This window comes from Alexandromys fortis, unplaced genomic scaffold (genome assembly GCF_014885135.2).
Source record: "Alexandromys fortis isolate MF-2015 unplaced genomic scaffold, M_Fortis_MF-2015_v1.1 scaffold_21, whole genome shotgun sequence".
NCBI lineage: Eukaryota > Metazoa > Chordata > Mammalia > Rodentia > Cricetidae > Alexandromys > Alexandromys fortis.
In genome coordinates this window covers 16,290,086-16,305,641 of record NW_026067905.1, presented here as the reverse complement: position 1 = coordinate 16,305,641, position 15,556 = coordinate 16,290,086, and the positions used below count along the sequence as shown (strand labels likewise).

The window sequence follows — 15,556 nt, the reverse complement described above, 5'->3', positions numbered from 1 at the left end:
CTGAAGAATGTTGTGAGCCCTACTTGATGCTGGCAGGTGAGCCACTGGTCATAGCAGGTCACTTGCTATGTATGCCAGGAGCTGCACCAACTGTTCTTTGTGGACTGTTTCCTTCAGTTCCCATAATCATCCTACCAGGGGGCATCAGTCTTCCAATTTCACAGAGGGTAAAGTATGACCCAGAAAGTTTACATAATAACCCTGGACAGTACCACTGGTAAGTGAAGCAGAGATTTGAACCTTGACAGGCAGGCCCTGGGCCCAGTGCTAAGCCTATGCCCTCCCACGCAAGCTGTAAGGCCCTATCTACTTGTTCATTTTATAAACCTGTTCATTGATTCGTGAACTCACTGTTTGGCTCAGTTATCACTGGATGAGGATTGCTTATCAAGGACTACATCCAGGTACTTACTATTCTAGACATTAAGAATTAAGCATCAGGGGCTAGGGAAATGGCGCAGTGGGTATAAGTACTTCCTAAATGAACATGGTGATCTCAGTTCAAATCCCTAGTAGCCATGTAAAAAGCTGGGCATGGCTGCACACAATTGAAACTCCTGTGGAGGATGGAAACGGTACAATTGACGAGGGGGGCTATCTCCAGATCCAGTGAAAGACACTCAAGAGGACAAGAGAATCCTCAAAAGAATGAAGTGGATAGAGCAGGATGCCTAACATCCTCCTCCTGGCTCTGCACGCCCTCCCCCCACTCGCCCACACACCACACATACACACACCAAACACATATCAACACACACATACACACACACGCACCAGAAAAAAAGAAGGATGAAGAGTCAACAACCCCAATCTATTTCCATGAAGCTCACACTGTACTGATGCGTTATAGAGAACTGTGAAGTAATTAGTCACACATGCTCAGAGTGAAACAGTAGAGAAGCAGGCAATGATGTCTAGGCATGGAGGGTTAGAAATTGCTGCTTCAGTGGGAGACATGACAATTAAGTAAAGCCCTCCAGAGAAGGAGTGAGCCACAGGCATCTCAGGAAAGAGCGGGTGCAGGCCTGGGCATTTCCTAAGGGACACTGAGGGGTGAGAGAGCGGAGAGCAGAGCAGACAGGCGGCAAGGCCTGGGGTGAACACGCGCCAGGATGGACTAGCACATCATGGCAATAGTGGTGCCCTCTTCTCCCTTGTGCTCTACTATGGCCCTGGGCCTAGCACAGAGGACACTGAACACAATCAAGAACTATTTACCTCTCCTGCTGTGCAAAAAGAAAGCCTGGGGAGGGCAGAGAAAGGAAGGGGTACTTGGTGGGAACCGGGAAGACAAAAAGGAGGAAGTGAAGGAAGGGAGACCACACAGGAAGCTGCTGACTCAAGGCCCTCTGGGAGTCTGGATGAATCCCAGCTTCGGAACACTTGAGCATCCTTTCACTGACCCACAAGAACTCAAGTCAGGCATACGAAAAATGTCCCGAAGCCAATCTTGACTCAGGAGAACACCATGCATGCAGCAGCTGTCTGGAACACCAAGTGCAGTCAGGGAAGGCTTTCCCTGCATCCCACAGACCAGAGAGGGCTGTTCTGAAGCAGCGCGAATAATGCCTTCCATGGAAGGCACTCCCACCTCCCGGGTCTGGCAAAGAACTGGGTCATGGTCACCAACCTACCTTGGAAAAGTCCGGTTCCCACTGTGAAGCTGTTTAGTGAAAGGGAAGGTATAAGTCACAGACAAAAGGCAGGGACATATTCTAGGCACCCTCTACTTGGAGAAACAGAAGCCAGGATCCTTGAGTAACTTACAAAAGTCTGAGGATCACCTAAATTACATGTATTAGATTATTATTGACACTTTTTCTAAAGAAAGATCCCAATGTTAGCAAGTAGACTTATATGTGGTGCGGGGTGGAGGGTGTGTGTGTGTAAGTGTGAGCGAGGTGGATGTGTGTAATGTATGCACTGATATGTGTGTAGGTACATACACTCATGCACATATGCAGGGGCCAGAGAAGGGGAGGGACATTCTCTACCACTGTCTGCCTTACTCCCTTGAGACAGGGTTCCTCACTGAACTTGGAGCTGAGCTGGCAACCAGTCCCAGTAATCCTCCTGTCTCTGTACCCCAAGAGCACTGAGGTTATAGGTGGGGGTGGCCATTCCTGCTGTTTGGGTGGCTGTTTGGGAATTATACTCAGGTCCTTGGGTTTGTACAGCAAGTGCACTGACCCACCGAGCCATCTCTGGAACCTCCTAGGAGCCTCTTAGAAGGGCTTGTGATCAACTCTCCTACCAACTGCTAGAAAATGGTCAAAACTGCTGCTTTAGATTAAGAGTTAAATTTAAAACTTTCTAGTGAGCACTCTAAATATATACATTGTCTTTCAAGTTCTTATCAGTTTTCTAATTTCCAAATATATACATACTTTTAAAAGACTCCTTCAGAGTAATTCAACATTTCAGATTTCTTAAAAGGCAACTGCATACTGCATGCATACATACCATATGCCCTGTTTGCTAAGTGGGAAAGGAGAGCAGGAAGGCCCAGCCCTGCCTAAAGGAAACATTTTTGCCCCGTAGGTCTTACAAACCCTACTGAAGGAAGAGAAAGCAAGCCTGGTACAATCTAAGGCAAAGTCTTTGGCAGTGCCCCTTCAGTGTCTATGTTAGCAGAACGTCACAGCCATCCCATAAAGCAGGGTTCTGCTGTCTCCGCACGCTCCCACCAACAATTCCCACGGTTCAGCCGAGTAGAAGACAGGTCCACTCGGGGAAAAAAAAATCAATCGAGTTACCAAAGATAACCAAAGCAGCCATGGAGAAAACTTACTTCTGATTTCCCTTGTGTTATTATGGTTGGAGGCAACTCTAAAATGGGACCGGATTAAAGTTTTCTGGTTAACCCAAAGCAAATGGCAGGGTTACAGGAAGAAAGCAACAGGAGTGTTTCTCTGCTGGCGGTGCTTCCTGCGCAGGGGTTACAGATGACCAGGCACGAGGCAAGGGCTAGATACCCACTCCTTGGAGCAAGAGATTCTAGGCGACAATCTCTAAGAAGATGCCCTTGTTTCTTAGTTATTGCCATTACAACAAACTGCCACCAATTCAGTAGCTTCCATCACCTGAAGGTTCAATGGTTAACGCTGGTCTGAAGGCCAACCTGAGTCCAGGAGCTGAAAAGCAAGCTATTGGCTGGACCCTGTTCCTTTTTACGTGCTCTAAGAAAGAATCAGCTTAGTTGCCTTCCTAAGGGCACAAGGCCTCCTTCCTCCATCTCTCTGCCTGCCATAGAAGGATGTGGAAGTTATTATAAAGGTTTATCTTCTCTTGTTCCATGAGCTAAATCATTCTTTTCCATCTGAGAAAACATCATGAAACAGCAAAAAAAAAAAAAAAAGAACCCTTCATAAAAGCTGTACCTGCAATTTTTTTAATACTCATTTTTTATGCTACAGATATTCTGATACCCACAGTTTCTCAAGGTCCTCTTCATTTATACTACCCAGTAATCTCAGCGTTCCTTTTCATAGTCACAGGACAGAAACTCAACCTCAATTCAACTAGTTTCTTACCAACTTTTCTTTCCTCTCTTTAAACCAAAGCATATCAGAATGCTTTAACTTTACCCATAGAGTCATCAAAATCCAGACCAAGATATTTAAACTTATCTACTATTAAAAAGAATCTTTAAGAAAAGAGAAATGTCCTTCATTTACTAAGAAACTGTCATTGTTATCAAGATATCCAAGATGTCTGCATTTTAAGCTGGAAAAGAAAGAAAGCAATGTTGAGATTTCCTGAACGTTTTTGCACTAAGTCAATGGGACACGCACAGAGAAGCCAACAAGCCATTAAATTTCAACATCTTCCTGAATCAGAGGAAAATGGCTCTTCAGTACCTTTGTCTACTTCTTCCCACCTGGCCCTGTGGGAGCTCAGGGGAGTTACCAAAGCCAATGGCATTGAAGGCTAGCACTCTTAAGACAGGCAGAAGGACAGAAAACTCGTCAGTGTGCGGCAAGATTAAATCTGAGCTTCATCAGCACCTGCCTCCTACAGCTCTCCCCAGGGAGCCTCTTTCCCTTGGCCTGGGGGACAGGGTGAAGGTACTGGAAACCTTGCCTCCTCCTGAAGGAACAGACAACAAAGCAATTGCCTGCCTTCTCTGGACGCTACACACCAGCATGAATCTCAGAATGTTTGTATAGTGCATAGTTTAACTTCCATAACTAAATGAAAACTTAATTATTTTTAACTAAGGTTTAACAAAAAGTCATTTGGAACATACGGCATTTATTTCAAACATGCTTATCCATAAAGGAAGCGTTTGAGAACTGAATGGATTTGTATGGTGTGCCTTTCACAAAATTTACTACTACCAGTTTATAGCTGCCAAAGGGATCTTTTATTTTTTAAACTGCCGTCTTGATGGGATGATCCACTCCACAGGCAGGTTATACCTCCCCCCCCCCACTAGATATGAACACAGTCTGGGTGGTATTCACCGCTGCACCTTCCAGAACACTCCAACAGACATGGATACCTTCTCTTTGTCAGGCAGTGCTCCTAAACTCCCCCCCAAGCGTCATTCCTCTCTGAGGCACGGTAGGAGTGGCAGTCCAAGAATGGGCAAAATAAACGTGGGAATTTCAGATCATCACAAACTTCACAAAGGAAGGAAAACACCAGTTGTGTTCCAGTTGTAGAGTAAAAATTTTACCTGTACCACCACGTTAAAACTCAGAAGAACCCTACAATCAATGTGCTACTTTTCATTACCGCTGCATGGCTAAGGAACCTGATGGAGGAGCCTACAGCCGGCGTGTTACCTTTCGTTACCATTGTACGGCTAAGGAACCGGATGGAGGACCCTATGGCCAGCATGTTACTTTATGCTGATGTCAACTGGCTAAGGAGGAGTGTGTGTTAGTCAGCCAGCCAGCTTTCTCTCACTGTAACACATGCCTGAGCTAATCAATTTACAAGGAGAACAAGGTTACTTTGGTTCAATTTTGGCCCACGCTGGCTTAGCCCTGTTGTTTTCACCTGCTTGAGCAGGGTAGCACATCATAATGGGAGACATGGCCAAGCAATCTTGCTTACTTCGGAGCTGGAAGTGGAAGAGCAAAGGAGGTCCCTGTCCTCTTTGAGAGCATATCCCAAATGCTCTGGAGACCTCACTACAGCTTACCTCTTAAACGTTCCACAACTCTCGGCTCCCCCCCCCCCCACCTTAGCAACACACTACATCTAAGCCCGCAGACTCTGAGGGACACTTAAGAGTACGAGAGTGTAAATTGGAGATCAATCCAAGTTATTTTACTCCTATGCCCCCCCAACCATTGTATATATGCCTAACACACAAATCTCATGAGCGAAAGAGAGGCCGCTTTTTCCCTAAAACATCCCAAAACTCTGAAAGAAGGAAGTATTCTTGGCCTAAGGAAAAGCCCTCCAAAGTAAATTTAAAACATCTTGGTGGGAGGGGGTTGAGATGGGGTCCCAGTCTGTATCCCAGGCCAGGCTCAAACTCACAGTGATCCTCCTGCCTCAGCCTCCCAAGTGCCAGACTTCTAAACATAAGGGTCACAGCAGTTTTAATTGTATACATCTTGTCGTATATTGGTGAGTGTTACCCTCGACCAGCACACACTACATCTTCAGACGGTGGGAATGGCAGCAGCTCACCGCCATTGTTCACACGGTACCATGTAGAGTAGGCACTTCATATTAAACACGAATAACTCTGCAGCTGGCCAACCAAGTTATGAAGGGGGCATCACCAGGAAATGTTATTTCCAAGGAAAATGAATTGAGGAAGTGGTGAGACGATGAGTAAGAAGGGTTCCCCAGTCACCCCTTCTTTGTGAGTTAGCAGGAGAGAATCGCACAGGGGTAGCTTTTAATCCCTCTTCTGCTGCTTGCTGATTGGCTGTTTCTGAGCCACTGCTTTCCCGTTTGTAAACACAGAGTTGCGATAAATAAATGGCATGAGAAAGTCTGTGAAAACACATGACAAGCAGATACGGGAAGAAATGCATTTGAAGACCTACTGACCAGCCTTGTCTTAGGGACATAAACAAGTTTATCACCTAAGCACAGGCTTCACGCTTTAGACTTCCCGAGAGGTCTCCTCTGAGGGAATTCACCTGCTGTACAGGAGAACGCGACCGATGCCTTCCACACTGGCTTAAGGGCTAAAAATGGGCTTGGACAGGGTTTCTGAAGACCTGGCTCTCCCTGTTCTACACGATGTTGCCATTTTCCTACTTAGTTATCAGAGAAAGTGGGACTGTCTGAGAAAACGGCCGAGTCCACACCTGTGTAGGACGTTCCCAACTCTGACTGACGATTGCTCGCTGAAGCAGGCCTCTGCCAACGTCTGACATTGGGCATTTTCTGTGGTGTCCAGTCCCCTGCTTCTTTAAACAGGAGAGTGGGGAGTTCAGACTGCTTTGAGTGATGTGTAGAGAAAATAAAATCTCAAAGTTCCAACACGGTCAACCCCCAATTAAGTAACTTCCGCTTGGGTTAAAAGACAGCAAAGAGAGCCCTGAGTTAAGTCTGGGCTATGGCAAGAGGCACAGCAAACAGGAGCCCCTGCGAGGCATCCGCCACCCCAACAGAGGATAATGTAAACATGGAATTAGCTATTCATGACTTCAAACCACTGTCTATTAATCAATCACAGAGACTCATATTAGAAAAGAAAAAAATAGAACCATGAAAAGATTAGAAAGAAATCCCAGAAAATAAACAGTTCCCTACATGAAAAGCCACAAATGAAGTCTTCAGAGAAATCAAAGCTTGACTCCAAATAAGCCCATGCTCTGGTGGGAAAGAAACAATGCAACACGAATCTGTTCTTGTCTGGTGATTACCGGATTAGCGCATACTGCAATCAGCTTTCAGTGTCCCTTCCCGACCCGTGGCACACAGCACAGGAAATGCCTTAAAAACTCTACCTGAGGCTCACAAGTGAGTCCACCAACTGACTGGTATGAAAATGGAATTTCAAACGATTATCTTCAGAATAGGTGAGTTTGTACAATAAATTGTTTCCTCTTCATTACAGGCATTAAAAACCCTAACAGCCAATTGAGGAGCACAGCATTTCACAGAATCTACAGTTGGATTTCCGTGGAGACTTGGAACATGGCCATGAGATTTCAGTGTGAGTAAGAAACAGAGTCAGGAAGAAATATTCCTGTTGAGGTTGGCACCCACACAGACAAGGTTAAATTTCTGCAGAGAAAGCAAAATAATGGGATTTATTTCTCTGAACTCCTGTACCAGCACATATTAGAACTCTGTTTATAGCGCTCTGAATGATGGTTTCCTCAGCCCATGTGCAGCAGCCTTATCTTTTGCAGGAAAATATTAAGTCCTGAAGGGTGGATCTAAAATTGGTGGAACTGTTCTTTGTCATTTGAGGGTTCCTCCCAAGGAAAAGGAGTACAAAATTAAGAACACAGAATCATGGAGAGATTCCTGCCAAGTGAGGGGCCCCGGAGCTTAAGTGCCAGCAGCTTCACAGGACTCCATCTCTGAAGCCCCTCAGGGCGGAAACTAAACCGCTTACATCCGAGTCCCATCTACGCTGTCCTGCAGAGAGCTTTCCGAGTATTACATTACACAGGTATCCAGCACTTAATCCCCTCATTTCAGAAACAAGCAACGATTGAACTATGAGATCACACTCAAAGCCAGCTTTAAGCCCATGCACATGGTACAGACTACATCTTAATTCTTCCTTTAGCTGTACTTCAACTGAGAGTTTGAATTCAGCACAACCTGGACTCCTATTGGATCTACTATTTGATCATTGTTATCCAGTTAGTGTCTGAAAAAAAAAAAAAAGAAAATCCCAATTTGCCTATCCATAGAACAAAGAAAAGACATTTAAAAAGTCATCAAATAAAAGTCATAGACTAAACACTCTAATTCCTGTGTATGTGTCCAGTCTTTAAACTGGACAGCTGGAGCTTACGTGTATGCCTTTACGCACTGTAGACATCTGTGGGCTATTAGCAGAGGAGTTACCTCCTATGGAGAAGAGGTCACCGGTTTCAAAGTGAACTTGTAAGAGATTTTCATTTCCGCATACTGCCTGCTAACAATTACCAGGCTCCGTCTTTTTACAGTTAAGAGTATTGAAAAGAGAAATTCATGTAATTCTCCAACTTCTATTTACAGATATGAACTATTATATAAGAACCTCAGTTAAAATGACTCACCAAACTCCTATGTTATTCCAGGATTAATATTTTGTCAAATACTGTCATACAGAAAATGACACAGCTCCTTATACTGTAGCATGTGACACCATGGCCAGATCAGTATACCATAGAGAATATATGTTTCATGGGTGTCCCTGAATGTAAACATACATGTGAAAACTGTGTAAGTACCCACAAAAAACTGACCCGATGTTGGGTCTTGTGCCCACAAATGTCTATGTATTAAAAGCCTGATTCCCAGGGTGGGGCTCCTGGAAGATGGTAGAGCCTTTTGTTTGTTTGTTTTGAGACAGGGTTTCTCTGTATAGTCCTGCCTGTCCTGGGAACTCACTCTGTAGACCAGGCTGGCCTCGAACTCACTGAGACCCTCCTGCATCTGCCTCCCGAGTGCTGGAATTAAAGGCGTGTGCCACCACCAGCCAGCTTGATGGTGAAACCTTCACATGGCAGTGCCTACTTGGCAGTCTTTAGTCCCCTTCAAGAAGGGATGGTAAAACCTTAACCTTCCTTCTCTGTCGTCTGTGTCCAAGGTGAGCAGCTACACTCCACTCCAGACTCCCACCATGATGCACTGACTTGCGACCGGACTAAAAGCAGCAAGGCCAAGCGACCGCACACTGAAACCTCCAAAACTTTGAGCCAAAACCAAACTCTTCCCTTCCCAAGTTGATTACGTTAGGTATGTGTCATAGTAAGCTAACAAATATATGTGACAGAAAGCTAGCAAATATTTTGAGAACAAACTTACTCTTTCTTGTCAATAACCCTAACCTGGGATAGAAAGTTGTTTATTCAAAGTCTTTCTGAAGATAGACAGAAATATTACATAAAATAGTAATATACCAGCATTTAATAAACAGACTTTAAAATCAAAGAACAAATTAGGAATAATATTTAGAACACAGTTATAAGCAAAAATCTGATTCATTTAATATACAAAGAATTATAATTAGATGATTAATAATTAGGTTAAAATGGTTCAAAGGGAAAGAGTATAGGATAGGAAAAGAGTTCACACACAGCAAATGTTCAGAAAGTGTCCTCTGAAATGGCAAACTCTACTTGTAAACACAAGAGGCAGGCACCCAAAACCACTCTTCAGTGATTAGACCATAGAAAAGCTAGCTCAGTTGAAGAGACAGAGCGTCACCAGCCAGGGAGTGTGTGGCCTGTGGGATGCTCGGAGGAGGAGCAGAATGGCTGGTGCAACCCTCGGAAGGGCAGTCTGGCAGGCTTCTAACCGTCTTCTACGAGAATATCCTATGGGAGTCTCAAAAACATCCAGAAAATATGCATGTGTATAAGGACATTCCTTGAGGTATTATGTTCACAGATTCTTTAAAAAAAAATTTAAAAACTAAAAAGTACTTCTGTCCATGAAATTCTCAATTCAGTAAGTACCAGAAAGTCATCGAACAAGAAGCTAGAAAAATCCACCTGTGTGTGCTTAATTTAAAATAATCACTTGCATTTCTTGAACTTTCAATGTGCTACCCACTATCAGTCTTTTATATATGTTGATTCACTGAACAAACAAAAATATTTCCAAAATGCATAAATATGTAAAAATGAAAATTGTAAGATATATTGTGTACTCTGCTTGACTCAGTTTCTATTATTTATGTGCCATAAATCTATACAAGCAGGAAGTGCTGTTGCTGTCCAGCCTGGCGTCCTCTTACAATGTACTCAATAAACACTTCTAACAAATAAATAAGCCTATAGAGACAATATGTATACACACACTCACATATACACACATGCCTAGAAATTTTGGGAAGAACACTAAAAGGTACAATGGGACTAGGAAACCAAGAGAAAAGGAAATTGCATTTTTTGCTTTTACAATTTTCTAAATTGTGTGAACTTTCATCATATATATGGATTACTTCTATTTTTAATTGTCAATAATGTATTATTTGCCTGTTTAGACAGTGGCTTCTTTAATGTTTTTCTTATACATTATAAACTAATATTTATATTTTAAAACCTAATAAGCATTACTTGAGAAAAATGCAATTTGAGAAAACTTATAATTTCTTTTCATACCTTTCATAATATAGGAATATTTTTAAACATTTTCAATATGATTGCGTACACCTTAAAATTAAATACACATACATATATCAGTACATATACAAACCCACATATATAACAAGTCTACAAAAGCACTGGCTCCTACTTCCTTCCTTAGGCAGGGAACCCCAGACTACAAGGATCTGAATGAGAAGTCTCATGATTCTCAAATAATTGTTTATCTGACAGTTTTCTATGTCCCAGGATCAAGTCAACATAACGATATATTTGTAAAATGTCTGTTTTACTATAAATAAGACAGAAGTAAGGGGGAAACAGTAAGATTTGTCCATATGTGAGTTGCTCAGGCACACATGCTCCTGAACAGCATGGGACATATGAAACACCACTAACTACATGGTGATTGCTGACAGTCTGCTTCCTCCGGATCTAGGACGGAGCACCGGACTTCACATGTATAAGCACACTCACAAGGAGATTGCAGGGATTATAAAAGTTAGCCCATATTAAATTTGAAATTGGGGGACAGCAGCAGAAATTAAAATTTATAAATAGTTGAATCTATGTTTATAACACCTACTTTAAACTCTTCTATTGGATTCTTTTTATAGGTTTCAAATATTGTTTGGTTTTTCTGTTTTTCTCTTTTGATTCTGAGACAAAGTCTTCCCATGTGGTCCAGGCTGGCTCGGTTTCCTGAGTACCACGATTAGAAGCATGTACCACCATATCCAGCCTTTATGGATTTTTTGAATGAGATTTCTTTACCCTGGAAACAGACCATATCATTGACTCCCTGCATGCCCGCATTCCAAAGGTTGGCCTTTTCAGCTAATCTTTCCTCCAGCCTCCCTCCCAGCTTCCCAAGTGCCCTTGATACCGAGCCCCCTCAGCTCCCTGGGTTCAGCTCTCGCCCCTCATCCTACCTGTCCAGCAGCAGCTCCAGCACTTCCTTGGTTGAGGCGAAGCCTCTGTACGTCGACAGGAAGATGCTGATATAAGTAAAGTCATTGTCCCCGAAAGCCGTCAGCAGGTTCTCCACGAGCTTCTCCAGAGTGCCAGCTTTGATGGTCCTGATCTTACAGGTCTCATATTGACTGACCGTGTGGCCTGGAGGCAGCTGGTCCCCTTCAACCTATGAGACAAATCCATTATTTGCATTAGATGCCATGGCTCCCTGATGCAACACCGAAAACATTCTAACAGTTAGAGTCAGTGTTTTGGTATACTCTCACACAGCTTCTCTGAATGTCCCACAAGGCAATGTGCTGTCCTGTGAGCACAGTGTGGCAGATGATAGCCATGGAGGCAAGTGTGTGGAGGTAGCTTCCCTTTCTCTTTGAAGAAAGAGAGATCACTTCACAGCTGTACAGTGGCTTCTCCTTCCATCCCTAATGACAATAAGAGTGCTGGCAATACTTTAGCAGAAGTTTTCTATCACCTGGACAGAGTTTAGCAAATGTCAACTATCGGGGCCTCTTTGTACTGTTAAAGTCTTCAGACTCATTTGTAAAGACAGTGTCGGCCATGGTAAGCTAGAAGAGTCAACACATAATGGTTTCGGAAAATTGAATGCACACATATACATTTACATACACATATACATACACACATATACACATATATGTGCACAGGGTTTGTGTGAGTCAGTTGACATCATGGTCACAGTTTGAAAAATCAGCCATATGCAACGGTCCCTATGGAGATCTCACCAGGTCTAACAGTCTCAGTCCACAGACGGCAATGCACGTTTCTATTTTCATACCACCAGCAACCTAGAGAACTGGGTGAGAAACAGCTGCTCTGTGCAGCTTCTCCCAGGGGAGCAATGGAAAGGGTGGTGGGTGCACAGCCTGCTCTCAGGAGATTCGCAAACACAAAAGAGTGTGTGCTGATGAGAAAGAGCGAGCACAGCAAAGCGAACGTTCAGTAACGGTAGATATCATTGTGCATTAATACACATAAACCATAATGTACAAAGCTCAGTGATAAAATGTGAAAGGCTTGAAAGCTGAGGGTGAGAGAAGAGAATCAAACTGCAGAAAAAATAAGGGTGTGCCTTACATTCTCAGTAAATCCATGCCTAGCAAATTACATGCAGATGTAATTTTCCAAGTTGAACTCCTTCGTGGGTGCTAAAGAAACTGACCTTACCAAGAGGAACTCTACAATAAATTTGTTTCCAAAGCAAATAATTATTCTCATTGGTGCAAAGATTCTCACTGGTGCAAAGAACTACCAGGCGATTTATCTGAATTATAAATTGAATTACTTACTATAGGTTGCCTAAAGTCCTAAATTGAAGGAGTCATACAGAAATCAAAGTGGCAAGAATGACAAGACATGAGCCTCTACTGATGACGACTGTGGCCGCTGAGCTCTGCATTTTGCTTTTCCTTCGCCTGCCCTGTCAGAAGTTAAACTGCAAGAAGGCAATTCACCCAGGGATTGCTTTCAGAGAGACCCACATGTCGGTAACCACTGCGGGGTCAGATAGCTTAATGTCATGATGTCCAACTGTCGGTGGGAACCGGTGTAAGGCCTAGTGGGCATGTGGTGTGTGGCTCTGTTCCCTTACTCCAGTTTTTAAGTTTTCCAAGGATGAGGCTGGAGAGATGGCTCAGCAGTTCATGCTTCCCCCGAAGACTCAATTTCAGCTCCCAGAACCCATGTCAGGCAGCTCACAACTGCCCATAACTTGGGCTCTCGGGGATTTGATGCCTTCTTCTGGCCTTTTTGAGCATAAACACACATGTGACACACAGGTATACATGTGCATACATGCACATGTATACATATACACACGCAATACATACACATAAATAAAATAAAAGGTTTATAAAAGAAAATATTCCAAGGACAGTGGTCCGATTCAGGAAAAAACATCAGGATTTCTTTAGGGCTCTTAGGACTGTTGGCTCAGACCAAGGCCTAGGAGCTGTTCTTCACTCTGTACTGGTTTCACAGTGTCCAGCTGCTCCCCAGTAGCTCCAATTAACTTTTTTAAAAGCAGAAACAGTGAGGGAAAGATGGATGCTCTCAAGCTCTAATTACATTTTTAATTACTAGGAACCAGAATTGATTTGACTATGTAATATAAAACATTAGCTTGTTTTGCTTTGTTTTGTTTTGTTTTAAAAGAAGGTCCTGTGTCAAGTTCACAGACTACAGAGTTCAACAAAGTCAAAGACGTTTCTTTATTGCTGACTTCCTTGGGCAGCAATGTGTCCACACACGATGTTAAACTCTAGCAAGTAGGCGTGATACACAGCACTGCCAGGCCCATAACCCTTCATTCCAAAAGCATCTTACAGAACTTCAGAATGAACTGCAATGTACTGAATTCATGTTTACCACTTTCTGCTTTAAGAGAGACAAATATAAGTGAAGACATTATAAAATATAATGCTAATTAGCCAGGCCTGTGGCTCACACCTATCCACCCAGCCATCCAAAGGCTGAGGCCAAAGGAGTGCTGTGAGTTCAAGGTCAACCCGAGCTACACAGTAAATTCCAGGTCAGTTTGGGATAAGTGAGAACCTTTTTCAATACACAGATAAATAAATAGTAAAAATAAAATTTTAAATAAATAAAAAATTATCCGAAAATATCTATATTTGTCTGTCTGTCTGTCTGTCTGTCTGTCTATCTATCTATCTATCTATCTATCTATCTATCTATCTATCTCTCCCTCTCTCTGTTTGGTTTTTCAAGACAAGGTTTCTCTGTGTAATAACTCTGGCTGTCCTAGAACTCAGAGATCCACCTGCTTCTGCCTCCCAAGAGAGGGATTAAAAGTGTGGGCCACACCGCCCAGCCTCTTTGATCTCTTTCCTGATGTAATACTAAAATGTAAGGATGTTTTGTAGTTTTTGCTTTGTACTTCAAAAGACTCTGTCAAAACAATTATCTGCCTACACAATAATGCAGAAGTTGTTAAAAAGAATTCAATGCCAAGTGTCCTGGCACAAGGCATGGCTTCTCCACTGGGAGGAATGGTCAGGTTCTAATTTTAAATTAAGCTTCCTTACTCTGTGATAATGTCAGGGCTCCCTCACCACGCAGTTTTCTAGTTTGATGAGTCTTACCTTACTTTGAAGTGCAAACTCCACTCTAAAACAAGACTTTTCTGATTGAAAGTGGCAATGGCTTAAAAGAACTAATTTTCCCTGATATTGATGTGACCAAGAACTCAAACACAGAGAAAAGTGCTTGTGGAGAAGGTGACCACATGGGTCCTCCAGGAACAGATCTGGCAGGCTGCCAAGCTGCTCCCTGAGGACTGAAATGGCTGCTCTAGCTGCTCTTTCTTCTGTGTTCCCTTCCTTTCCTTCTGCATGTGTGATTCTCCTTTGTGTCTCAGCCCATTCCTGCTCCTTGGTGTTTCTTCCTGCCGTCAGGAAGAAGCATGGTGACTTCAGGGATCATCTCATATGCTATGTGCGTTACTCAGATTTAGAAGATTACCTGTGAACGCAATGGGCAAGCAGCAATATCATAAAATGAAGTACAGAGTTGTGCTGTTGGCTGGAATCATTCTTACAAAATTAAACAATGAGTGTTGAGCGGTCACAGAATTTGCTTAGTGTTTCCTATAGTTTCTATATTCTTACTGAATACCCTAGAGACCGTTTGCTGTCACTGGACAGACCAGGATTTCACTTTGCTTTGTTTTAGGTGGATTATAACTGACTAATATTCAAACAGAGTACATTTTCGCAAAACAAACAAACAAAAGCTTAGAATTATCTGCTGACTCCTGGAATCATTTTGAAACGAAGTCGTACAGAAATGAAATGTAAAAACATATTCTCTGGGCCGGCAAGATGGCTCCATCATTCAGATGCCTACAATCAATACTGACCCCCTAAATTCAACACATGGACCCACATGGTGAAAGGAAGAAAGTGACTCCCAGAAGTTGTCCTCTGACCTCCACAGGTGCATTGTGGTACACACACACACACACGCATGCATGCATGCACACACATACGCACACACACCCCTAAATAAATAAGTATAAAAAAACCATTTTTAAAAATGCCATCTGCCATATACCAGACTGGATAAACTGAAATGTTCAAGTTTTGTTTCTGCAGCAGAGAAGTCAATAGGTCCATAATCCTTTAAAGAGACTTCAGAACCTATTTTTGTTTGTATTATCTTATTAATTTCTAATTGAAGTCTAAAAGTAAAGGGTGGAACTTTGGCAGACAAGGATTTAGTAAGTCAGACTTGGAAAGCCAGACAAGGAGGCTTGAGCCTGCCCTGTGGGTTAGCACGCTAGCAGGAAACAGCTCAATGTGGCTTTAATCAGA

At 42.9% G+C, this 15,556-nt stretch overlaps 1 protein-coding gene across 2 annotated transcripts in view; it reads right to left on the bottom strand.

Annotated features, from left to right (window-relative positions):
- Rgl1 (ral guanine nucleotide dissociation stimulator like 1) overlaps positions 1–15,556 on the bottom strand; it is a 250,528-nt gene that overhangs the window by 58,801 nt on the left and 176,171 nt on the right. For both annotated transcript variants that reach the window (XM_050135351.1, XM_050135350.1), the window contains one exon: positions 11,165–11,373. In XM_050135351.1, the coding sequence (XP_049991308.1) occupies positions 11,165–11,373 (209 nt within the window). The remainder of the gene's footprint in view (positions 1–11,164; positions 11,374–15,556) is intronic.